Source organism: Bemisia tabaci, chromosome 5 (assembly GCF_918797505.1).
Source record: "Bemisia tabaci chromosome 5, PGI_BMITA_v3".
Taxonomy (NCBI): Eukaryota; Metazoa; Arthropoda; class Insecta; order Hemiptera; family Aleyrodidae; genus Bemisia; species Bemisia tabaci.
The window spans coordinates 31880100-31907796 of NC_092797.1; the positions used below are offsets into that span (position 1 = coordinate 31880100).

Consider the following 27697-nt stretch of genomic DNA (forward strand, 5'->3'; position numbering starts at 1 on the left):
CCGTTTTTAGGCAAATTCTTTTTTTTGGGAGATTCTGATTGGTTATTTTTCGCCATCAGTTTTCTGTTCGTTGGTGCAAAAGATCGCCTACCTCGTTGCCCTTGAGAAGCCGCCATTATCCCACCTCAAATTTGAAAAATAGAAGTAAAGAAATAATAACCATCGTACAAGGTGGAAAATTGTTCTGGAGGACTCGTTACGGATAAAGAAGTCAAAATCAGAGCTCGATTGATTGATTTAATTCATGGATACGCAAATATTGCCTTAGCTCAACGGCCGCGATCGGAATGCGTACTGGGATGAACCTCAAAACGCATTAAAACAGTGCGAACCATGGCTCCTACAGCAATACAGCAATGCGCTTCATATCATCAAGGTCTCTTGTGATAAGTCCCGCCCATTGCCCGAGTCTTTTAAATGCTATTTTTTACTCCCGCTCACGTGGATCCGTCACAGCCTAGTTGACTAACCCGCCTCGTACTTGTGATTGGATGCAAGCACCCGGCGATCGTGAGTTCGATACCCGACGATGGGAACTACTTTTTAATGGTTGTATTGAATGTTTTAGACTAATCATCAAAAAATAATTAATAGTAGATGATAAATGTACGAACATTTTCTCGTGAGTTAATATGTTAAACAAAAATACTGGAATATACCTCCTTCATATAATCAGCCACATGTTCCCCCAAATTAATGGCGTTATTTTCTTTTTTCAATAAAGTTAATTTGCATTCAACGTTCGTAAGTTAAGCAAAAAGTACCTATTGATACAAATAGAAAGACATGAAAATAGTATGTCTAACATTTCAGTTGTTGTTTTTTTTTTTTTTATTTATTTTTTGTTTTTTGTTTTTTCAATAAAACAAATTGACTGGGACTAGAATCATCGTATCTCTGAAGACAAAAGCTAAGTTTTTTGATACAGAAATACTAATATATTCATCCTTTATATAATCAGGGAGATGTTGACCCAAATATTGATGTATATTTTCTCTGTTCGCCCAAATTAATGATGGTATTTTCTTTTTTCAATAAAATTAATTTACATTCCACGTTCTTAAAGCAATATTTTCTCCAAAATTCAGCAAAAAATAACAATTTATACCTACGCAAAAAGTAAATAAATAAATAAAGCAATGACATGAAAGTAGTATAGGTAGTACACATCTAACATTTCGGTTACATCTATTTGAATGAAAAAAATGGCAACTTAGGAAGCACATAGGTCACTTATCGACGGTGAAACTACCAAACCACGTATCTCGGTTTGCGACGTCGCAGACTTTCTGTCATACTTTATTTTATTAAATGAAAACTACTTAACGTCCAGTCTTGAAAATTTCCGTGATTTTTCCTCTTCGTGCGGAGAAAATTCTGTGAAAATTTCAAGGAATGATATTGATTTGGTCTACTTCAAAAAAATAAAATGTGAGCGGAGATTTTTAAACACCGCAAACGAGATACCTACGTGGTTTGGTAGTTTCACCGTCGTTATGATGCGTATTCGGGCATATGCGTAGAGTAAAAATATCATACTTTACGCCGAAAAAACGAAACTGAAAGTTAAATGCGTTAACTTCCAAAAACCATACATAATCCAACGAAAATAAATAATTGGTAAATAACAGCTTTCTTGTATGCAAAGAAAAAAAATTAAAAATGTTAAAAAAGAGATGTCGACACAAAATTACATAGCCCCTTCAATTCTGAAGATACTACAAACGAACTGTACCTACCTTAAAATTTTCATATCCCAGAAGCAAAAGTTCCCATGACGAATATTGCTATCGCTAGCGATTGCAAAAACCAACTTGTTTTTATATACAACTGGATATGTTTTGCTCATCGGGAACACACCACCTTTTTTTGGTACCCTCATAGTCGACACAATCGCCATTTCGTAACAAGGTAGGAAAATTACCGCAACTCTCCTTGAATAGTTGCTAGCAAGTGAATAGAACACTGAATTGTGAGAGGGCAAAAAAATTCATCATAGAACGCTAAATCAATGAGCCTATCATATTTACATTTTTCTGACCAATTCGAAGCATTACCTACTTTATAAGAGCCACCTGTGATGGGTGGTAGGAAATTCGTCCATATATGTCCGGAAAAGGAGAAGATTTCTTTACTGAATGAGGCAAAAAAACTTTTTTATAAGATCAAAGAAATTTAAATCTTAATCAATGCTGAAAGTCGCGAGACACCTACCTCAATACGACGTTTCAAAATCTTCAATGTGGTTCAATTTTTCCAAGGAAAGACAAATGAAAGTTTTTCTTCAAAATTCTCTCAATGTTCTATAGGTATGTATAACAAAGAAAAATTAGCAAAAATTCCGAGAAATATTGATCATTGATCCTCCTTCGAAAAAAATGAAACGTGTGAAGAAATCGATAATGTGACACACCGAGATACGTGTTCAACAACTTTCACCTTCGAAGGAATAATTCGTCGTCTCCTGGACGAAAGAACGTAACTCCCTTTCAATGTTGTCAAATTTCCCCTCGAAAATTGCCTATTAATCAAGAGAATCTTGGGCATTTCTGACTGAAAATTTCCCTGATTTTTCTCTAAATTCCAAGCAAAAATCAGACCAATTTTGGATGAAAATTGCTTACGTACATTTATTTGTAAAATAAATTAATTGTTCGACTCAATTTGGCAACCTTGGAATGGAGTTACGTTCTTTCGTGCTGGAAACGACGAATTGTTTCCCCGTTCTTTTCTCGAACGAAGCCCACTTTGTGAGTTGACGGAAGCGTGGCAACCGTGAGTCTTCGCTCCGGAGATTTCAGCGCACTTCAGCCTGTTGCAAAAGCCCCACTCGACTGCAATGCAGTTTTTCATTTTCAGGTAGCCCGGTCCCCGGTCGTTCGGATATTCATTAACCTTACGTTTCGCCTCCCTCGCGCGGGATCACTCTCCAAGTCTAACCCAGTTACGGCTACGCTTGACCCAGAAACGTCTTCACTCCGGCATATTTCTTCACTCATATTTAAGTTTACTCTCGACCTTTTCCCGGCTCCCGGTCCCGTTTCGAGAGTCCCACTGTCCAGCCTTTTGAGCGCATCCGGGCACTATAGCACTTCCAATATTCAATCAATGGATAGCGATGAAGATAGTGGCGTGATGCACATTGCGATGTATCGATTGATCGATTGGGCGAAAATAGAGATGTTGCGTGTGTGAGGAATTTGCGATTTGACTGCTGATTCGTATGTAAAAGTTCGCGAGAGGCACGATGGTGCCATTGGAATTCTCTGAAATTAACTCCCAAGCTCAAAAAAAGCTCTTAAGTTAAGGCCAAAATGGAGGGGATATCCCACGCTATCCTGAGAGTCCACCTCTACATAAAGACAAACTCTCCATGCAAAGATAGGGAGCAAATGCATTAGCAGTGATGCCATGTTTTCAGTTGTGGAGTCCCCAAATAAAGTGGCAGCCCCGTCAATGTATTTTCTCCACATCTTTGCATGGAGAGTTTGTCTTGATGTAGACGTGGACTCTCAGGATAGCGTGGGATATTTTGGGATATCCCCTCCATTTTGGCCAGCTTTATTTGAGCTTTTGAAAAGAAAAGGAAAATCTTCAGAAAATTTTTCGATAGAAGTTTATGAATTAATGGTTTTTAAGTTCTTTTACGGTGAAAATTTGCGTGTGCAATGCTAACAACACCTGATGGCGCTTAGTGGGTTTTGAATTAACTTCTTTTTTTCAAGTATTGGGACGAGAAACTATAATTTTACATATTTATGCTAAAAGGAAGTATGTCACACGCTAACTCTTTGCACATAGTTCCTTTTAGCATAAAAATTTCCCATTAAATTTAGGTATGCGAGCCATTTCCCTCTCTCCAATCAAAAAATGCTAATCTTGAATTACACGTGTCTTTGGCCATAATTTTATTTTATCAGAAAGAAAAATAAACAGTTTTCTTCTAAATCTTTTTAAAATTTTCTTCTCTAATGCAAAAATGTACATAGAAAACAATGAGATTTTTGTCTATAGTTTCAGTTCAAAAATTTATACAATCGGCGATTTAAAAATAGTTTCATAGGGGTACGCATTTTCCGAGTGCAATCGTCAAAATATACCAAACGAGCCAGTCTAGTGTCCATAACCATCTTTGCTCACACATTACATCATTCCTCGCATAAACAGAGCATATAAAGTGGTGGGGGAATCACCGGAATCACTCACGGACATTCGAGGAAAGTGTAAAATTCATTACTTTTAGAAATTCAAAAATGAATGTCTCAATAACCAGTTTTCCTGTCTTTTCTTCACTCTGGGTAAGAACGTAGACAACTCGTCTTTAAACACCCATTTACTATTTTTTCTAGCCTGAATTCTTATGCTTTCCTAGAATTTAATACGTCTCTAAGTAAAAAGAGGGTAAACTATAGTATTAACTTTTGCATGCCTCGTCACTCGCCGAGTTGAGAGAACTTGCAAGTGGAAGTAATGAGCCCGAAGTGAAGATTTTCCGCTACTCCGTCGGATCGGACTGAGGAAAAATGGGAATACCTACCTCAGCGTCAGAATATCTGTTCCACCGACAAAAATTCCTGTTCGGGGGTTTGTTTGGTTTTCCACGAATTTGAGGAGCATACTTGAAATTGTTAAGTTCCGAGCCCGACTTGGAGTCGTACCTAAAATAAATTTAATCCTTTTAGCTGTTTGAATCCCACCCCCCTTTTAAGTGCTTCCGTTCTCGGGTTTCTCTTCGCGAATTCTTTGCGTCTTCGTTTTTGGATTTATATCGTAAGCGAGGATCTTTAAGAGTCGTTGCCAAACTGGGAAACAACTCCCACACAAGTAAAAAATTTCCGCGAAAACTTTGTGATCTCATCATGGCCTTGCCATCTGTTATTATGAAAAAATCACTAGAAAATGTGACGACTTTTAATTTGTCGCAATTTTGAATCCCTGGGAAATCATAACATTGTGGTAGAATTTCTCTTGACTTGACAACGGGGCCTCTAGCGTTGCGTTGGATTTAATTAAAGCGAACTTGTTTACCTTGTAGGCAACTCTGACATGAGTGAATTTTAAAGATTTTGATCCTCTCTTTTTCTTGCGCTGAGCGCGAATCTCATTTCTCATTATATATCTAAAACTAAGAGAAAAGTTGGGAGAAATTTTAATCGAAACATTCTTACTCTCCGTTGCATGCTATCCATTTCAGATTCCTCAGTCTTTCCTTGAGTCTTCTGCTGTTGCTATTGCATTGCGAGATTTACAAACTGGACTACATTTTGCAATGAGGAGCTTTTATCTCTAGCTCAATTTAGAAACCGCGTATATACAATAAGTTTTCCAATGCACATGGATGTTTCTATGGATGAGCCAGAAATTATAGTTCCTCGTTGCAAAATGAAGTGCAGTTAATAATGCAAGGAACAACACGGTGCGAAAAAATATGAATGAAATGTTATAGTTAAATAAGTTTAAATTTACGCATTCTTTAGAAAATTATTCATTTAGCCTTTGCTAATACTTTCATTGCACCTCCATCGTTATTCATGCATACCCCCTAAAAACCGGAGCCGGTTCAACCAGCCTGGACCAACCTCAGCCTACCTCGGAAGGGTGGTCCAAGCGTTCCACTGGAACACATGGAACGAACTGGAACGCGCCAGTGGAACGCGATAAAAAAGTGATCCATTCCGTTGCGATCCACTGTGGTTCGGATAAAAAAAAAGCCGTATAATGGAAGCTCTTGTAGCCATAGCAAAGGAAAAGCAGACGCCCTAAGAATAGAACTATTGTTTGCAGTGGAACTGCAAAAATTTTTAGTGTAGATTAAAAATATCAAATGTCCAAATAGGCGTTGAATTCTAAGTCCCAAATATCAAATCAAATTAAGGGATACCACTTCTAACCTCTTTTTCTCAGTCCAATGTCGATGTTATGCCCGGTTCATTCTTGCTGACCCCAGTCAGAATGTCCTTTGAGTGGAAAGGATTAAAAACATTTTACAACACGGTTCATATTTAAGTTGTAGAAACTCCAGAGCGCAATGGTGAAATTAAATCCAGCAAACTCTACTTGGTATGTTGAAAATACTTTTCAACTAAAAGATGAGAGGCAAGCTCGGAAGCGAAACGGAAAAAGGGCAAGACGAAGGAAAAGCAGGGCAATCATTGGCATCTGCGACCAAGATACATCCGCAGCTGCATCATTAACCGACACATTTGTGGCACAGATAATATCGCTCCCGAACTTTTTTCCCAAGAAACCCCTTTTCCGATTTATATTTTCTCTCATTCGGCTCCACTCTAATGTAGGTACAAGAGATGTAGGTTCCTTACACGTATGTGTCTCCTCTTTCCGTTTTTGACTCTCCGTGATCTTCGCGCCGTATCCTCTCAAACCGCTTGTGACGTTCCTATCACTGGAGTTATGATTTATATCAAAATATGGTGGTTTTCATCTGAATGCCTCCTCTAATTCCTATATCTAGTCTAGTCCTAGTCAACAATAATACACAATAATTGCCTGAATAATTCAGTCAAAAAGACAAGAAAACGGATAACCAAAACTGAAAAACGACAAAAACCAACACTGGAAAAAAACACATTTGATCTAGAGTCCAAACTCTTAAAAATATCGACAAGAAAAAATACTCTTGATTCAATCAGATTTAAGCTTAAATCAAGAACCAAGTCTCTTAGTTTGAGTGGATTTCCTTTTGATTTAAGCTTAAATCTGATTGAATCAAGAGTCCTTTTTCTTGTCAATGTTTTCAAGAGTCTGGACTGTAGATCCAATGTGTTTTTTTTCCACTTAAGCTTGGGCCGTTTCGGGGTGGTTTAAACGCCCTCCTCGACCAGCAAATAAAAATAGAAGAAAAAATATAAATATCACTTAAAATCCCTAGACACCTATTCGCGATGACAGCAAGCTAGGTTGTCACCTCATTTTCTAATTTATTTTAAAGTTTTGTTTCCTGCTCGAAGCGGGAGTCGACCCCCCCCCCCCCCCAAAAAAAGTCCTAGACTTTGTGTTTGTTGTTTTTTAGTCTTGGTTACCAGTTATCTTATGTTTATTAGCGGAATCCTTGTGTTTAGAACATATCTTTTATATAGTATAGATGATATCCGAGAAATGTGTGACCTCCTTACATGTTCCACAATTTTCAGCATTATTTATCTCAGGAAGAAACCCCTTACCTTATTGCCTGATTAACTCCTTCTCAGAATAGTCTCTGCTTTGCGAAAATTCATTCGAAACATTTTTCAAGATAAATCATGAATAGTTTTTCAGTTACTGTGTGAGAAGGGATTCTTTTAACAACTCGAAAATGGTAAGCTCTATCAGGTGTTGCTAAATTCTTTTTGTCAAAAAAAATCTAATGTATTTACTTCATGCACTTTGCATCGGTGTTTTATTATCAAAAAAGAAAAAAAGAACACGATAAGGCGATTTATAGGGTGGTGGTTTGATAAAAAAAACTATGTAGAAACTTTTGCAAAACCTCATACAAGTAATCGATTGTCTCCGGGAGGGACGTGGAAAAATTTAAAAGAGTAAATTTAAAGACAAACTCGAACCTTAAGTAATGAGAGAACGTAAGGCAAGTAAGAGACCATTTTCCGCTTCTAAACTGCCCGGAGTAAATTTTAATTAAAAATGATTAATGATTTTTTGTCACTCCGGAGAAATTCATGAGGTGAAATCCCTTAGTTTGAGATAATGATTAAGGAATGCATTTTTTATTAATACCGCGTTGTCATTTCTCAGTTATTACATGCCCTGCAACACTTTTACGTGTTTCAGAAACCATGAGAAAGGATATTTATTCCGACCTATTAATTTCAAGTGCTCCGCTATTCTTGAAAATTGAGTTCTTGCTCTGTCCTAAAAAAAAATAAGCTTAGTTTCAGAATCATTTTCAGTCATTCAAAAATGTCATCAAATAATCTTTATTACAGAAAATAAAGAAAAAACTAAGAGGGAGGCCCGGAACTTTTGCGCAAGATGGTTCAGCATAAATTAGATTGACGTCCTCTTCCGTATTCCCTGAATTTTGTAGCTTTTGGGGCGACATGCATGATGCTTCATCCACTGATCATAATCATCGTTTTACTCCCATTATAGAAAGAAGGAGAAAAAAACTGTATTGGTTATCGGGCCGAATTTTTTCACGCGAGTTACTTCAAATAAAAAAGCTGAAACGGCCTCGATGCTGGGGAATATCTTCGAGCGAATTTTCAGTATCCATTCGCAGGGATAGAAAATAAAAGAATCGAAAGCTGGTTTTTTACGGCTGATTTAACCTCTCTACTGTAATGTTCATAAAATGACATGTTGATAATAGAGCCGATATTTTCAAATGCGAAAAAAATTGAACATCCCACCAAGAGTGGGGATGATCTAATCGGTTTCTAATCACATACTTCATTCAAGAGGAGCGTACTACACATGCTCTCGATATAATGATTTAAAACAATGTAATTTAAACAAGGAAATGTCTAAGTGTCGTCACATTTTTTTTAATATTTTCAATTTTAAATGCTCATTCTGTCGGGTCTAATGAGATGAAATTAATTACATCAACTTTTGGTGTGTTTTTGTTGGATGCAAATAATAAAATACAATTCCAAGAAATGATTAGAACGCATGAGTACTGTGAATGGAAGTACTTTTAGAGAAATCAATCCCTTCTCAAGTTGTTATGATTATTCATTTCACGCTGTAGTTACGACTGCAATTGCCTTTCTCACTCTTCAGATGCTTCTTGACCCTTCAGCCAAAGTTTTCATGAATTAGTTTAACTATCAATGTATTTAGGCGAGAGAATTTTTATCAAGATGAATTGTAATTTACGTTTGATCTTATAAAAACACAATTTTTAATATATGTTTATCCCTTGTTTCAGTTCCTCCTGGAAAACCCAAGATCTATGAAAAGGGCAAAGAATTGTTATCAATATCAGGGCCTCATGAAGAAGGATCTTCACTCACTCTGAAGTGCATCGTAAGCGGAGGTGAGTTCGATTGTATAAACTCATTTTTTATGAAGGATCTTAATGTTCATTTCTTTCTGCCTCTCTTTTGTTAATATGCCTTTTCAGTTTTTTATAGAAATATTTTTCATCTCGATTTTAATTTCACTGAATTCAGAGTTTTTCTGTATCAAAAGGATCACGAAATGGCAAAACTCTCCCCACACCCACGCCACCTTACAAAACAAAGTACAATGCCTTCTAACCAAGCCAATGCCAATCAAGCTTCGAGTGTGATTATCATTCATCGCTGAACCGATATTACTTGTTCCTTTCGGTCGGGTTTGTTTACATTGGGCCAACTTTGGAGCTCCATGATAGCCTAAAACTGATGAACCAATCAAAGAGCGGCACAGAGATGGCAATACTCTCCCGTACACAGGTACTCTAGTACTGCCGTGCTACGGAAGAATGCCGTATGAACATTCAAGAGCTGCCAAATTTCCTTCCATAAAATGTTCATTTTTTAGGAAAGTTATTCATATTATACCTTCAAATTTTCAGAATCTTTAGGTAAAATTAAGAACTAAATTATCTGAAAAATTTGTAGGAAAATATTCATAAATTTACTAGGAAATTCGCGTTTTACGAAAGGAAATATGGCAACGCCTGAACTTTCATACGGCGTTTTTCCTCAGCATATGGTAGAGTAGTGCCCAGGTCCACCGACCATTGCCACCGGCCAAAGGTATGTGTGTTACGAAGGCAGAAAATAAAAGCCGGCTGGAGTTGTGAAAAGTGAGCCTTAGGCCTCTGGAGTCGGCACGGACACTGCGTCTCAGCCGCGGGCTTCCACGGGGAAGGTGTCGGGGAAAAGCGGTCATTTGGAAGCAAGACGATGCGGAGGAGACGCAGTTTCAGGAGGGGTTAACATCTCTGGTCAGGGTTTGAATTGCTCTGCGGCCCGGGCAGGAACACCATTGGTCTGTTCCAGCTCCACCGTTGCCAACCGAGACTCGCAAACTCGAAAAACTCCAGTGTTACCAGTGGCTGTAACTCGGAATTACTCCCGCACCCAGCAACTTCGCCTGGAGATGATGTCTGAGACGATAGTAAATTCTGTTTACGCTCCTCAGCTAAGGCGGAAAGAGCTTTTAGTCAGGCCGGAAATCTGTACTTCTACCCTACCCTTTTACTTTAACGCTTCTATTCGACCCCTTCCCTGCCGACCTCCTATTTTGACGCTACCTCACGATACGTGTTCTGCGCTTGTGGTTTTCCTCTCTCGATTTTGACCCCAAAAACACATGTGCGGTTTGCATTGGGAACGCGTCCGATCCAGGGGGCCATAATACATTTTTGAAGAAATTAAGATGTTATCACCAATTGATAATGCTTCCCAAGCCGTATCCAAATGAATGAAAAAACAGCAACATTTAAATTGTGGGGGTGGGAAGGGAGGTTTACCCTTAAAATGGTAACGTTTTTCAAAGAATGGGCGAAGATTGAGCCAAGTAGTTGGGTGTGTCGCAGGAATAGAACTACTAATACTTCAGAGGTTAATTTTTTATCATGTACTATCATGTACGTCGTTGATCTCAATCTGTGGACCCTTCTACTTGATATTTTCACAATTTAAAAAAAATCGTTTTTCAAAAATATTCTATTCCTACTCGTGGTTAAACAAAACACTTTTACTCCCTTTAACATTTTAATGCCGAAAATTAATTTTTAACTTTTAACAGATGTCCGGTATTTTTTTTTTCCTTTTTTCCACCGCAACTTTTTTTTTCATGCAATGGACCTAAAGTAGAACAGTAGTTCGATTAAATTGCACTACGAGGCACGATTAAAAATGGACTGATTTGTGCCATACTTGTTGGTTCTTTGAGCAATTCAAGGACCGTGCGACGAAATTTAAGCAAATTTCTCGGCACCTCAAAGTTTTCAAACTTTAGCTAGTACTTTTTTTTAAAAAAAATTGTTGCGTGAAGATTTAAACTCCTTCACAGAAACTTGCACACTCAAGCAAAACGTAGGGTACGCAATTTAATTTTGCTGGGTAGTCATATATTTTTAGTCGATTGCATCATGATTTTTCTTGAAAGTTGTGTATGTGAGTCCAGATGGGATGTTCGAAGTTGGGGATGGAAGATAAAGAGCGTGGCATGAGGGGAGACGTAAACAATTTAGAGCAGTTGCGGGAACTCAGAAAGCTATTTCAATCTGTTCCAGAGCAGCGCCGGTAATAAAATAATAATCATGGAAGGGGAGCTGAAATAAAGGTGGAAACCACTTTTCTACGTGTTAGTCCGCCAGTTCGGAGTGCTCCAGTCCATGAGGCTAAATATCAATTACCTAACTTGCGAAGAAAGTTTAATTTCTTGATTCCCATTTCTGACACACTGAAAAATTCTTCCTCCGCTCCGCTGCGCTGCTTTCGGTCGGCTCTTTCACGCAACCATCTTCGATTTATCGTTCTCGCTCTCTCGTCATCCAGTGGCGTGGCGTGCTTTGAGATATACCGATTCATCTGTCATTTAAACCTATGGAAAAGGATCGATTAACAGGGAGTTTGCAGCGAACACTTTAATAATCAATTCTTTACCACGGATTCAAATGGGGGAATATCGATAATCCATCAGTCACACCACGGACGCCACGCCACTGTTACTCACAAAATACATAGTTCTAAAGGACGATTATCTCTCAGTTTTATTCTCCTATAGGTATAGCTTAGATACCCAAGTGTTTCTAAATGTTCAAGCCTCCGGATTACTTTCAGATGATTTTATACTTTTTTTATGCAATTAGATTGACTTGAGGTTTCCTCGTCACCCAGTGCCCGTTTTAAAGTATAGAGTAGAAGTAATACCTGGTATTAGTAATACATGTTTATTTTAGAGCAGTGCCTTAGAAACTTTGGCCATATTAACACACACCTCTGTAGTTAAGTTCCAGGGTTTGTTACAAGAATAGGAAAACAATTGGAAGATAGTAGTAGAAAGCAAGATCGCGACATTTTTAGGATTGGGGAAAAGATTGAAAAAAGTGAATAATAATAGAATACTTAGTAGTCGGGAAAAGTCCATACCTGGACCACCTGTGTGGCGAAAGGTAAAGGATGCATGCCCAAGAAAGTATCTAGGTAAATAAACTTTTAATAAGCCGGCTGGTTGTGAGTTTAATTTTTAGAATGTAAAAGAAAATAATGATAAAGAAAAACATTTCCGGGTCAAAACAAAAGTCTAGAAGATCAAAGCCAAAATCTCTGATGAACTCTTACAATATCAAATACATTCAAATACAGTAAAAATTCCTACAAACTGATTGCGGTGGACGCACGCGTCGTAAGACAGTATATTGGAGTTTTTCTCCAAAGTGCGTTAAAAAAAGTTGACGATCTCAATACAGAGGGAAAAAGTTCATATGAGCAAAATTTTCACTCGCCCTAGTGTAAATATTACCTTGCGGTGAGCTAACCATCACCTTGCGGCAAGGTATCGGCCTTGCCGCCCTCTCCGAGCCCTATCCGAGCCCTCACCGAGCTAGTTCATGGAACTCGACGACCGGGAATAAAACCGTATGACAACCCTGTAGACCCAAATCCAGACGCAGGGCGCGAAAAAATCGACACAGCATCGGGAAATACTCCGTGTTGGGTACGATTTTTGTCTCCAACGTTGCCATGCATAATTATTGCCAGTCGTTAAGTTCCACGAACTGACCCGGCGAGGCCTCGAATAGGGCTCGGAGAGGGTGGCAAAGCCGATACCTTGCCGCAAGGTGATGGTGAGCTCACCGCAAGGTAATATTTTCTCTAGGGTCTTAGAGATATGCTGTTTGGTGCAACACTAGTTACGTCCATTCAGGAAGGCAAGTGTAGACGCGTCTCGGCCTTGTTGGGCCAATTCTCAGCGCAGTGCAGTCTCCTGAATTCGGTTCTTGAGCTTGGTAGCAAGAAATTCAGGAGGCTGCATTGCACTGAGTATTGGCCCAACAAGGCCGAAACGCGTCTGCAGTTGCCTTCCTGAATGGACGTAACTAGTGTTGCACCAAACAGCATATCTCCTAGAGGGAAAATTGAATGATCATATGAGCTTTTTCCCTCTGAATGGTTGTCAGCTTTTTTAACGCACGTTGGCAAAAAACGTTGTGTCCAATCTTCCTCTTAATCATTACCATTATCATGGTCAATCATCTTTAAACGAAAAACGATGGATCGATAATAATAATCAGGGATCTAACAAGTACTACAAGCTCTCATTTTAAAGGCAAAAGATCCGCAATCTTATATCTTTAAGGTATGTTGTAGTATCCTCAAAATATTTAAGTCTCAGCTCGGCTTGTGTTACATCATTTTATGCGCAGGAGCACTACTTTCCGTGTCAGCCGGTATTTTCTCCATAGAGAAAAGTTCATCAATTATATATCATTTTTTGACGGAAATTTATATTACTCCAAGTATATTTAATACTTCGTCTGATAGAGATGGCTAAAATATCAGTTGTTTTATTGTCACATGGACATGATATGTCACAATAATAAAATTTCATTCGGGTTGTGTAGGAAATTCAATGATTCATTGAGTATTTGGCGTCCGAGATAAGGGTTTAAATAAGATATTTTTAAAGAGAGAGCTGTGCGTCTCGCAAGAATGTTACTAGTAATTAAAGTGCCGCAACTCCATAACAAGGGAATCTGCTCGAGGCAAATTTGCTAAATACTTGAAGCATGAAGCATAAAGATTAGCAGGACGAGTTATATCGATCACCGAAGCTCTAGGCTGTATCTCCGCTAAAAGAGAGAATCGTAGAAAGCCCCAGTCGGAGCCGAGAGGAATAAAAGCAAGAGAAACAAAGAGGAGATAACGCGAAATAATAAAGACAAGCGAATAAAACCCCTTGTTTACTCACATATTTTAAGTGTCATTAAAAGACAGTGAGAAGCAATAAAAATAAAAGGAGTGCATAAATTATTTGCTGAAACCAGGGCGAGATTACCGATTTCATTTTTATTTTCCATTTAGTTTTGTTTTTATCCCCCGGTTTTTTTTCCTCCTCGCGAAGATTTTCCTCTCCTTTTTCCATCGGGTCCGTGCTTCATACTCGTAAAAAATTAATGCCGTTCGAAATAGGCTTTCACTTTGCGGAGGCTCTCAAATAATGGAGGACACACGAACAAAGACACGAATAACGAAGGAGAGGGGGGGGGGGGCTTGCCTGAAATGTCCGATCAAAATTGTATCCTCCTGCTCATATTGCTTGTAAGATCATTACAATCTGAAGGACTCCGCGTAGTTGAGGAAAAGTTCACAGAGGTCAAAAATAATTTTCTTGACCTATTTTTTAACTTTAAAACGAGGCTGTACTCGACCAGTAAAAAATTCTTTATTTAGATGATTCAACACTTTTGAATCAAGCTGATTCTGTCGGACATATCTCTCCTACAAAATAGGATTTTATTTAATTTTTTTAAATTTTTCAACATTTTTATGTTTAGCTCGTTTTAAGTTCCTTTCCGTTCTTGTTTCGTTCGGGAATCAAAGTTGACCGCAGACAAGTTGAGGCTCACTTTGAAGAATGACTAGAAAAAGGTTGGATGGATCTATATTGGAAAAGTTTGCGCGAGGACCATAACCGCACCCACTACTCCCTTCTTGCCGCAAGAGGTTAATAACGCAGCCGTTGTATGATCGCAGGAAGCTGCATGAGACAAAAACCCCACAAATTCACTAATTTGTAGTATAAAGGGTTGGGCAATTGGCTATTAAAAATTCATCTCATTTATCAGCACGTAATTGGGTAGGGATCAATCAAATACGTTCAATTGTTTGACTAATATCTGTCAGAGTAAGCCATAAAATCCAAACCAGTGAGCCAAAGGGAAATTACGATGATGAAAAGGGGTAGTCCCTCTTATGTTGGATTCGTGTGTTCGTTTCTGGTACGGAACAATCGACAAAATAAAGTGGCAAGTGATCAGTCTACAATCCTAATGGGAACTTAGAATATCGTAATACGCATAATCACTATTCTGTCAATCATTTTTCCGCGGGGCTCTACCCGCCGTGAAATTCCTTCTGGTCTATTTTCTTTCAATCAACACACCGGTTCAAACTTTTTCTTTGGTCGTAAAGCTCTCTTTAATTTATTGGTTACTAATAAGCTGTTTTCATATGCGATTAAAAACAATTGGACGCATTGGAATCAAAAGGAATTGCATCTATTGTGACATGCGCCCTGTCATGCGTGTATTCTGAAGAATCTCCACGTTCTTGTCAGAATGGATACCTCCTTTTGATGTAAGTACGTCCAATACATAATACACCTTTTGGCATCTAGCACTATAGTTGAGCAGAGTGAGACAGAAATAAGTCACATTAACATCGAACCGAAATAAAATGGTTTGAAAGTTTTATTCTTCCATAAGACTCAATGCTGGAGATAACATTAAACATCGATTTTCTCTTTTAAATTATTACTCCTGGACTTGAAATGATTGATTGGAGACAGCGCGTGACCAATGAAGACAAAAATACCATACTATGTTCCAATGTGTCTTTTTTATATTTTTAATTTTTCTCCCATTTAGTAATACAAAATAATGAGGATCATTCACCCCCTGATTGCATTTGAGCTACTCTGCTCACGGCAGATTATAATTTCAGGGTTAATAAGTTGTTCTCGAGACCATATCGACGGTGAAAGTATCCACCAGATTACGTATCTCGGTTTGCGACGTTGCAGACTTCCTGCCATACTTTAATTTTTAAATAGGAAACTTCTCAACGTCAATTCTTGAAAACTTCCGTGATTTTTCTCCTCAGTGCTAGAAAAATTATTTGAAAACTTCAAGAACGATACTGAATTGTTCTCCTCCAAAAAAATCAAATGAGAGGGGAGTTTTTTAAACACCGCAAACGAGATACGTGGTCTGGTAGTTTCACCATCAATATTCTTTAAATTGTAAACTATCAACCGCCAAAAACCAACTCGCTTTCATTTTTCTGGGAGTTTTCGTCCATACGAGTTCATAGAGCACTCATCAGCCTTGCCTTATTCAGCTTCGAGTTTTAACGGACTAGGGTCCTCTCTACCGTAAATGGTCACATACATATTTCATAAAAAAGGAAGTCCTAATAATCTGCTAGAGAGACAAAATGCTTTATTAGTATTATCTTTTTTTCGCTCGCCCTATCAAAATTTTTTATCACGCGGTAAATTTATTTCTTCCGATAGGAACTTTCACAAATTTATTTTCAAAACAGCCGTACCTGTCTGCGGCGCACAGAGTGGCACATTAATCATCTGCTCGACCTTGCGCGGCAGCACTCGCTGTGCATACAAAGTATTTCAGGTTCCATAACAACGACAGCGCATCTGCGAGGAAAAAAAAACTGTTGGCAAAAACGCAGAAGCGGTTGGAGTGCTAAACTTTTTCCCCCTATTAATATGCAAAGTAAACTAAAATTTACATAAACATTTAAAGCATGCCTTCCTTCATTGTACCTTTTCTAGGACACCACCTCTTCCACCACCACACACCGAAGCCTTCTTTATGGCCGAAAATGTTGATTCGACTCAAATGGTGGCAATTCAAGCTAATTTATTACCTCGGGTGCACACACTTTACGACAACAATAAGTATGCTCCAGCAATGGAACATTAGCACAGAGTAGATTTAAGGTATCAGCTCAATAAACAAATTCTATTCACAGACCTTATCGAAATAAAACCTTTTGCGATATCCATGCTAATTGGTGCTTACTTATTGTACCAGTGAATCATCAAACAGGAAAAGCCATCTTCATTTTGCTCCACAATGATACCTATAAGTTCCGAAAGATAGACAAACGAAACAAAAATATAGTACAAAAATTAAAGAAAAGTTTTAAAGTGGAGTCTCAATTTTTATTGCAAATGTGTCCTCAGCAAAAGCTTTCAAATGAACCTGTTTAAGTTAGAGTTTAGCGCCCTCTTTGCCAGTGTTTTTTCCTGTATACTGACGACTCATTTTGGAGCTGTAATTCTTTTCAAAGCGCATATTTTAGAAAGGTGCCAACCCTGGTAAATAAAATCAGGAGGCATGAAAAACCACACAGGGGATTGCTAAGTATATTGCTTTTCTATCAGAAAGTCAGTTTTGAAAAAAATCCGACCTGGCACCTTTTCGAAATAAGCGCTTCAATTTTCGCACAGTCTTTGTGTTTCCTTTTTCTCAGATAGATAGTGCGTCCTGTATTTCAGCACAATTTTTGCCAAAATCGTCAGGGTTTTTATTCTGAGGTAAATGCTGACTGAAATATTTTTCCTTTCATAATTTTTTGATACACGCTCCGAGAAAAAATGCGTTATACATTGCAAATTCGTATTTTGCGGAGAAGACGGTAAACCTGGCAATTTTGAGCTAATCAGTAGGTTGGTAGGTAATAATCGTATGAGGAAAATCCTGACCACGACGGATTGTACACAATCTGCTTAAAATGTGATTAGTCTCAGGGCTGTGAATTGACAACTCGGTAATGACACAGTACAGCACGACGGAGTCATGTTCCATTTTGGAATTGGACCGAAACTCCGGTGTTTGTTCGCGACGTGAAACGCCATCCCGTGCTTCTAATTTGATGAATATCCAACCTGTGCTCGCCGGGTCAAACAGCCAGAATACTTATAAACGCGCGATTTACGATGCGAAGCAAATTGTGCTCAATTTGCATGATTGCTGTGATTGTCATTGAAAACCGACGTGATATCGCCAGTTTTTCCGTCCGGCTGACTCAAATCCAGTCTCATAAATCATTCACTAAGTTGCGCCAAGTTGAGTCGATTGAATTTCAGCCGAGTGGGCCAACTACAGAGTGGGGAGGTGTCGACGAAACGGGTGGCAAGTCTACCGAGTCCACGTCATTTGCTTTCAACATTTTAAAATTAACTTACTGATATATACCGTGTAATGTTCAAAATTGCATTCATTAACTCTCGGAATCAAAGGTTTGGTCAGCTGATGTGTTATTAAACCATTTAGGAAGGAATTGCCACAATTATTGAAAACCTCTCCCTGACAAAAAAAAATGTCAATAGTCACTAGATTTCCATAGGATCGTATACAATCAAGAATCTTGTAACCACTAACGTCATTTTTTATCCGTGCAGAGAGCTCGTCTATAGGCTCTCACGGGTCTTTCTTTGTGAATAACCTCTCTCTTTAGGGAGGCCTCTCATGGTTTATATTGAAGAAGGCTGTTAATGAACACTATAAATTGGGCAGTTTTTACAAATCAACAGTAAAATTCAATAGCATAGCATTGGAAATAGATGTTTGCACGAAAATAAAAACTGGTTTGCCACTAGAAAAAGAGAGGAAGCCAATTGACCGTGAAGAACTATTGCCAATTTTGCAACTTTTAAGGTAGATCCGCACTTTTCTTAAAATGAACTCAAATCATTGATTCTTTCTATTTTATGTTGTAATTTTGCAGCGGCAAATCAGTAGTCTCTTTCAAGTCCATTTGCAAAGTTATATCTTTGGACTTTACGAGAGGTTTGTGAAAATTGTCATTTTTGTGATGTAATGTTCAGTTCGGTTTTCCCTCTAATCACTTTCTTATAACCACATCGAGGCTAGGGCTCCCTGAAAGAAGGAGCTGTTAAAGAGACGGTCATTAATACTACCCTAATAATCCAATTTTCTCACCCAACGGCTACTAACCTCGACCTACGGCCCTCAACCTGGCTACTAACGAACAGTCCTACAGCGCGGCGCAGTGCGGCACCACAAGCCTCCATGTTAGTTGGGTTTGCAGTGCGGAAGCAACTATTTTAACTCCTGTGTAATGCGGAGTATCGATTCAAATTGAAGGCGATTTTCATGGCACGCGTCGTTCCTTAGGCTGCGCTCAACCACTAACGCCCCGTATCCCGTAATACGTGAAAAGTAGAGTATTTATGTACAAGCCAACTGATGGATTGCTTTCAGTTGGGAAAAAAGTAGACTGATATTGAGTGGCGTCCAGTCGACTTGATTTACCACCTCTTTCACCTGAAAAATACCTTAAATGCAGATGGGTAAAAGACTGTAAAACATTTAATACTCGTTCTAAAATTCAAAGTAACAAGTCTGACAAATCAGTGGATGACGACTTTTTTTTTTTTTTTTTTTTTTTTTTTTTTTTTTTTTTGTAATGGCATGAAAATTACCCTTAACATGAATTTTACCTAATTTTGTTCTAAAAATGAGTATCTAATTTACGAATTTAATGTATTTTTACCCAACACAAGAGTAAACGATGGCATAAGCCTGCTTTAAGGATTACCGTACTAGTCATTTTTCACGAGGGCACAAATATTACTGTTCGTAAAATCTGGAGTATCGATGGCTCAAGTAAAAAAAGATGGCAGTCTACGATTGCGAGGTTGCAGATTTTTTTAAAATTACTTTTCTTTTTTACAGAAAAGTAATCGAAATGCTGTATTGAAATTTTCTGTGAATCCTCTTTACTTGTTCTATTTACCTCACCAAAAATTCACCGGAGGTGTATTGGTACCTAGGTTTTTTCCTCATAAAATTAAACATTATCCGAGATTTTGAAACGTTGCAGTAGAGGTACGCGTTTTTTTAACTCCTTAGTCATCGATATTTCTCTACCTCTCCTAGACGGTCTCATTTCATACCGAAGAATATAAAGTCAAACATATGTTATCTTATATTCACAAGACAATGATTTTGATTGCAGCGATTTAAAAAGTAGTTAAAACTTTGCCAAAACCAATAAGAAAGAATGATGAGAGAGCTCTATAGAAAGCTATTGGAATGAATTTTCAATAAATTAGGAAAGAAGATGATGAAGCCACGGAGAAAATATGCTTGAAAAATGTGTAAGAAGAGTTCAGATAAGTAAAAGCTCATGAATGTTGGAATTAAAAGGAATCTATTGACGAGACTAAACACCAAAAGCGCGCTTGGACTTGAATCAACAGGCAAACAAAAGAAAAAAGTTTAAACGAGAGAAGAAAAAGCTCAGAGATCATTAACGGAGTAAACTTTAATTTGCCGATCGAGATACTCAGTTCCTCTTTATCAATTAAAAAAATACTTTCTTGATGATTGTTCTGCAGCTTCAGAATGTCAAACTATGCTCACAGAAAAGTTCTAAGATGACACGAAAATAAAACAGAGTTCAAATGACAATTGATCGTGTAGTGTAAGTTTTCTTACTTGAAGTTTAATTTAATGTCCGTCTTTTTATCTCCAGCTATACCGAAAAGCAATGTTCTTATGAAAATTGTTTATCAGTTAAGAGAGAAGGAATAATATTATCTTAATAACTGCGGATTGCTTTGGGTTAAAATGTGTCACCATTCTAACAATGCCAGTCCGAAAAATCAGTCGCACGAAGTCGTAAATTGATTTCAAATGAATTTTATGTCAAAATTATATGACGGATAGTTTGAGTCAGAAACGTATTAAACTTTCAGAATTAGAGTTACGTCTTTTTGATGAAAATTCCATCAAGGGAATTATTTAACCGATTACGATTTGCTCATGATATTTGCATTGGAAGTTGGCTATTGCATAGGCAAAAAGAATCTACCAATATAACTAAAAATAAATGTATGTAGTTTAGCAAAAACACTTGCCTGCTACAAGAATCTTAATGGAAGAATATTTATGCAGGTTAAATCTGCGTGTTGAATCACATCCAATTAGGTGGCAACAAAGGTATGCAATCCCTCGAACAGAATTTTAAAAGATGGGATGACATAAAACAAGAATCGATCAACTTATAAATAGTGGGGTTCGAAGTAAAACTGAGGACTCAAAAGTATCCAGACGAAATCCCCTGTGATGAAACGTGGGAGTAAAGTGCAAGCGATGAACAGGGTTATCGCTCAAAGCGCATTAAATCGTTCGAAGAATCATCTTCGCTATGTAACGCCTTTTCCAGAACCGATTCATACCTGCACTTCCGTCTAATGCACTTCTCTGCTATATTCTGCCGCGCTTTATCAATTATTGATGAGACTAGCTACCTCTGAGAGGCTAAACCTATTTCCAAGAGCTAAGTGTTTACAGGAGATCGTTAGCGTTATGCAGCAAAATTCATCCGATTCGCAAATCGCTCAGGGACACATCATAAAAAATACTTTAGATCTGCCTAATTTTTAGTTTGTCAATTTTTCGTGTTTTGTGGAATGTACAAGTAATTTATTAAACACTTTTCAAGGAAAGTTATGTTTATCAGTCATGCAACAGAATTATTAAAATTCAAAGTCTATTGGGGAAAAAGTTGCTGAGGTAACATGTTGGATATTGAAGATCTGCACGGCACCTCTTGAACGTTGTTATGGACACCCCGGCTGTTGAAGTGACATCCTTCTTTGCTAGTAGTCTCTTTTCAAAGACTTCAATGTCACACCTTAGAGATCTGAGAAATACCCAAATCGATAGCTTTTTGAAAGGAAGACTATATCAGGTTCCTTGTTAGAGATCCTATTTGTTTAGCGAACGGATGTGGATTTAATTTAGTCGTTCAGGGCATTCAAGGAGCCCAGGGAGCCATGCACAACAGAAGATGAAATGACCTCAATGGTGGTCCTGAGGAAATAAAAGTATCTTAGATCTTTTTTTAGATCTTATCCGTGGTAATGCACACTAGACTGGGGAAAACTACTCAACGGTAATTCTTTAAAACTACCGTGATTTTTCTTCTCTGTGCGAAGAAAATTCTACCACAACTTCGAGGAATGATGTCAATTTGTTCTCCTTTAAAAAAAATAACCTAGAGGCGTAGATTTTCAGACACCGCAAATGATATGTGTGATTGCGGACTTACGCCGTCGATATATCGCTTTTCTCTGACGTGGTACTACTAGCGTCTCTAGTTTACGCTGTCCTTACGAAACAACAATCTGATGCAAACCACGCGGTCGCTAAAGCAGCTTAGTGTAGTTGGTAGTTGCATGCAAGAAATTTAAGGTATATTAAAATAGAGCTTGGGAACAAAGTACGCACTTAGAGGACTTTTAAAGAAAAAGCTTCCATTTAACGGTCCATTTTAACAGCGGACGCACTCGGGGCCAAGGCGAGGGAGCGTTGATCCCCCGCCGCGCATGGGAGCCCCGAAGATGCATCAGCATTCTGGCGAGAGAAAATTCATTAAAATAGTTGTGCTGATGATGGGTTAAATTAAAATAAAATGCTGTAATTAATTTCATTTATCTGCACCGCCAAGTAATTTTACGAGAGAATGTATGCAGCCTATGTTTGCTTCAGCGCTCGAGCTATTTACGAGCGTGCGTCATATCGTCACTGCACTTAAACAAGAGTGATGACATCAAACATCCAGCCTTGTTGCCGCTTCTCCTGCACGTGGTGAAATGTTCATCATGACCTGCATTAAGTTTATTCTTGTAAGCGTTCAGCCAATAGGGAGCGTCCTTTCTTTTGACCTGCCTGTAGAGTTCTAGTATAGTTGTGGCAGTCCGTTCAAAGGGCATGCCAGCTCAATAACAAAATGGCGGAGAGGGGATAACATATTTAAAACTGCAGCAGCGGCAAAGAAAACTCGACAAGGCCACCTTGGAGGCTACTTCAACATTAATCTACTATCGCATTGCTAAGGCGCAACGATACAACTATTCGAACTCTCCGGAATGCGTGAGGTATCACACCACAATTGAAGGCGTTTTCAAAGCAACCAACTTTCCATATCGGGATTCTTGTGTCGCATAAACTTCGGAGCATGAGATAAATGGAATGACTAATCTTACGAGCTAGTGCAGCATTATGCGTACATCTCCTTGTTTTCACTTTTTGTTTATAGCTTCCGTTCCAGTTGATAACGAGCGTATAATTTGCACGGATATTTTTCGTCATGTTTGAGTTTTTAATAGGTACACCTTTTTCACTGTCCTTTCTATTATTCTATGATTCGAGTTCCTTTTATTTAGTTATATTTCTCACCACTTGTTTATTTTGAACTCTTCTATAAAAATTATCCATTTGCTAAGTACAATTCTCGCTTGAGCACACTTAAGGTGATTCGATGGACGCCATATTTTGTGTCAGAACCGCATGCGATATATCGCATCAATTGGTTCGATTTTTTCAGCTACTCGCCATTTTTCTCCAATTTTGAGATCGCAATTCTGTTGTCAGGAGACTAAAGCACTCACTTACCAATTTTAACAAAGAAATTCAACGAAATAAAGGCGTGGTTTTTTTAGAGGAAAAATATCGCATTCGAGTGCAGTTTCGATATCAGTATCGAATGCGATATTTTCTCTCTAAAAAAACCACGCCTTCATTACGTTGAATTTCTTTGTTAAAATTGGCAAGTGAGTGCTTTAGTCTCCTGACAACAGAATTGCGATCTCAAAATTGGAGAAAATCGACGAGTAGCTGAAAAAATCGAACCAATTGATGCGATATATCGCATGCCGTTCTGACACAAAATATGGCGTCCATCGAATCACCTTAATATATGCGGTCAAATCTGCAATAGCGGCAAAGGAAACCCGGAAAGGCCAGCATGGAGGCTTGCTAAGGCGCGACGATACAACTATTCGTACTGTTTGGAATGCGTGAGGTATCACGCCGTAGTTGAAGGCGTTTTCGAAAGTGCCAAGTTTCCATATCGAGATTCTTGTGTCGCATGGATAGGGTGTCTACTAAAATTGGCTGGCAAATATTAAGTACTTTTACTATACTTTTTCAGTACTTTTCCTAAGAACTCAGTGCCTCATAATCAGAAAAATGTGGTACTTTTTGGTACCTTTAAGTGACTAAATTCGAAAATTGTCGAAATTCGCGCGCAAATTGCTAGAAAAATGACGTAGCCGGGAAATTCGAAGCTCATTTGTAGAATGAAAATTAGACTAGGCCCGTGTGAAGGCAATTCTTCCTAAGGCGCAACGATACAACTATTCGTACTGATTTGAATGCGTGACGTATCACGCCATAATTGAAGGCGTTTTCGAAACTGCCAACTTTCCATATCGAGATTCTTGTATTGCATAGCTAGGGTGTCTACTAAAATTGGCTGGCAAATATTAAGTACTTTTACTGTACTTTTTCAGAACCTTTCCTAAAAACTCAGGGCCTCATAAGCAGAAAAATGTCGTCTGGATTTTGACCAGCCCGACAATCATTGAATGGGTCAGTTTTTGCGTCGGCCGTGATAAACCCCCAACAGACCCGTTCAAAGTTGGAAAGCGCGCGGCTTGTAAGACCAGGAGCGAAAGGTTTTGTCATTTGGTCGGCGTATTCCACCGCCACATCACTCCGGGCGGAAGCTAGCCGCTACCCCGCGCCCGCCGCATTAATCAATTTACGTCGAGACGAGGGAACCGGAGGACAAAAGGGTTAAACTTGATTAGACGAAAGTTAAAAGTCGGTAATTCATTATCTAGATAGTGTCACCGATAGTTATTCCGGGAGTTTTCGGGGCCGGAATATATCAGAGCCAGGCGGGAAATCCTTCGAGGAGAAACGCCGTTCCCGGGGAAAAAACACCTATCAACACTGGGTTTACATTCGGAGTTATGTTGTTTTCGTTTAGGGAGACAGCGACGCTAAACGGTCATCGCCGAATCTCGACGCGACGCGGCGCGACCGCAGATTCAGCCCTCGTCCGCCGGATAATTAGAATGAGCTGCCGACGGGACCGGGGCTTAGGGAGAAACCGCGTAATGTCCTTTGGGATTTCTCTACAGATACGCGCTTTTTAAGAAGGTCGGAACTCCCTCCGTTTGCTCCTCGGCCGAGTCCGGTCCGTCTTCGAAACTTTGCTTCGAATTTTAGATGCAACTTGGGCCGAGCTCCGCTCTCCCAAACTCTTTGCTTTTGTTTTGATTAAGGAAATACTTCACCGAAAGATTTAAGCCTTCCCATACTTGGCTGTTCGTCTTGCTCTCCGCCACAAGATTTTTGTAAGAGGGTTTTCTCTTGTGCTCTGAGAAGCGTTGATGATGAGTTAGTGGCGCGGGGCACAACATTTTTTAAAACAGCCTGAAAAATATGCAATCCGTTGCGCAATACTGTCGTGCAATGCAAAAACGCCGTAAACGCCATTTTAAACTTTTTGGAGGCAATGTATCACAGCAGAAAAACTCGTGTGCTTTGGGACAATATTCGCACAGAATCCACTCTCAAATACTATTGAGAACTCAACCTGAAAATGTGAGGCGCGTAAGTAAAACAGTTTTTACAAACTGTAACAAGTACAAAACAGTTTTTTATTTTATAAAGCGTTAAGTTCGAAAAAACGCGGAAAATCTTGATGGATTTACGGTGTTCTTGCTTAGAACGGCAGAATAATTATCTTCAGTGCGGTATTCTCCCGCTAGATCGATAAAACCAGTCTAATCTTCATTCTACCAATGAGCTTCGAAGTTCCTGGCTACGTCACTTTTCTAGCGATTTGCGTGCGAATTTCGACAATTTTCGAATTTAGTCACTTAAAGGTACCAAAAAATACCACATTTTTCAGCTTATGAGGCACTGAGTTTTTTGGTAATGTTTTGAAAAAGTACAGTAAAAGTACTTAATATTTGTCAGCCAATTTTAGTAGACACCCTATCTACGCGACACAAGAATCCCGATATGGAAAGTTGGCAGTTTCGAAAACGCCTTCAATTACGGCGTGATACCTCACGCATTCCGGAGAGTTCGAATAGTTGTATCGTTGCGCCTTAGAAAGCATTGCCTCCACACTGGCCTTTTCGGGTTTCCTTTGCCGATACTGCAGTTTTGACCGCATATTTTAAGTGTGCTCAAGCGAGGATTGTATTTAACAAATGGATAATTTTTATAGAAGAATTCAAAATAAACAAATGGCAAGAAATATAACTAAATAAAAGGAACTCAAATCATAAAATAAAAGAAAGGACAGTGAAAAAGGTGTACCTATTAAAAGCTTGAATAGAACGAAAACATATCGCCGGTGTAAGTCGGCAATCACAAAACTCGTTTGCGGTGTCTGAAAATCTCCGCCTCAATGTTATTTTTTTAAAGGAGAACAAATTGACGTTATTCCGTGAAGTTTTTGCAGAATTTTCTTCGCACAGAGAAGAACAATTATAGCAGTTTTAAAGAATTGCCGTTGAGTAGTTTTTCGTTTAAAAAATAAAGTATGACAGGAAGTCTGCGACGTTGCAAACCGAGTTATGTGATTTTCGACCTACACCGTCAATATCCGAGCAAAGTACATGCTCGTTATTAACTGGATTGAAAGCTATGAACAAAAAATGAAAACAAGCAGATATACGGTACGCATAGCTGTTGCACTAGCTCGTAAGATTAGTCATTTCATTTATCTTATGGTCCGAAGTTTATGCGACACAAGAATCCCGATATGGAAAGTTGGCAGTTTTGAAAACGCCTTCAATTGAGGGGTGATACCTCACGCATTCCGGAGTGTTCGAATAGTTGTATCGTTGCGCCTTAGCAATGCGATATGAAGCAGCCTTCGTGCTGGCCTTGTCGGGTCTCCTTTGCCGCTGCTGCAGCTTTGACCGCATAGTTGTAGTGTGGTTATAATTATAGGATTGTAATTAGCAAATTGATAATTTTTATAGAAGAGTTAAAAATAAACTAGTGGTAAGAAATATAATCAAATAGCAGAAACTCAAATGCACCAAATAATTAATGCAATTTTTTTTCTCATGAGGTACTGAATTCTTCGGAAAAGTGCTAAAAATGTAATGTAAAAGTACTTAGTTTTTTCCAGCCAGTTTTGGTGGACACCCAGATAAAGTGAACATTTTTTAAAACAACAAGCTCTGTTCCATTTATAATATCAGTAGCCCAGAGCTAAAAGGTATCTAACTCACATTTTTGGAAAAATCGAGTAAGTGGCTTTTTCAAAATCTCCATCAATGATTCCGGCTACATATATGTGGAAAATTTGGTAGCCCTGTCTTACCCCGGTTATGAGTTTCAAAAATTGTGATTTACACTGGAATCAATGGTGCTTCAACGCGCCGTTTTACCCTGATCTTTCGAAAAAACTAAAATAAAGTTAGGTACCTTGTGGCTCTGGGGTACTGATATGCAGCCCATTGAATGATGCATGATGAAAACAGGAAGTAGAAACTAGGCTGAATTTCAACTCACTACTTCATACGATTTTTATTCTGAAAAAAATATAATCGTAATAAAAAAATCCTCTCTTTTCTAATAAAATCATTTTTAGGACGCTCGATGAATGGGGTGAGGAGGGGGAGTTCAAAGATCAGAGTTTTAATAGAGTAGGTCTTTACTTTCAGAGGCATTTGTTTAGTCATGGACCCCCTGTGACGGTCCCGGTATATGTGGCCCTGTGACGGTCGACTTCCAAAAATGGAATCCAAATTCAGAGTAAGGTGAAAGTCATCAAGAATACTGTAAGGCGGGAAATTTTTCTTTGAAACATTGTTTTGTTATTCAATTAAAATGATTCGCTCATTATCCGCCCAACGGGCGATTTCGACGATTTTGCTGGCCGCGAAGCGGCCTTTGGGGGGCGCATCGCCCCGAGGGTTGGACCGCGTAGCGGCCAGGGTGCAGAACCGTCTAGTTAGTATAATTTTGATTCGAGTCACGACTATAAAATATTTGGACGATACAGACGTTTCAAGTTGCGGATGAAGTTGGCTGGAAACCAGGGAGTTGCGGAAGGTGGGCGATTGAGGAAGGCGGAATGCCTGGGAGTTTCAATTGAAGTGGAGCTTTTTTCCACTCAAACGCGTTTGATTGCGA

The 27697-nt window shown here is 38.7% G+C and overlaps 1 protein-coding gene across 2 annotated transcripts in view; it reads left to right on the top strand.

The window, feature by feature from the left end:
* side-VI (sidestep VI) overlaps nucleotides 1-27697 on the top strand; it is a 597055-nt gene that overhangs the window by 540983 nt on the left and 28375 nt on the right. For both annotated transcript variants that reach the window (XM_072300563.1, XM_019052193.2), the window contains one exon: nucleotides 8891-8998. In XM_072300563.1, coding sequence (XP_072156664.1) covers nucleotides 8891-8998 — 108 coding nt within the window. The remainder of the gene's footprint in view (nucleotides 1-8890; nucleotides 8999-27697) is intronic.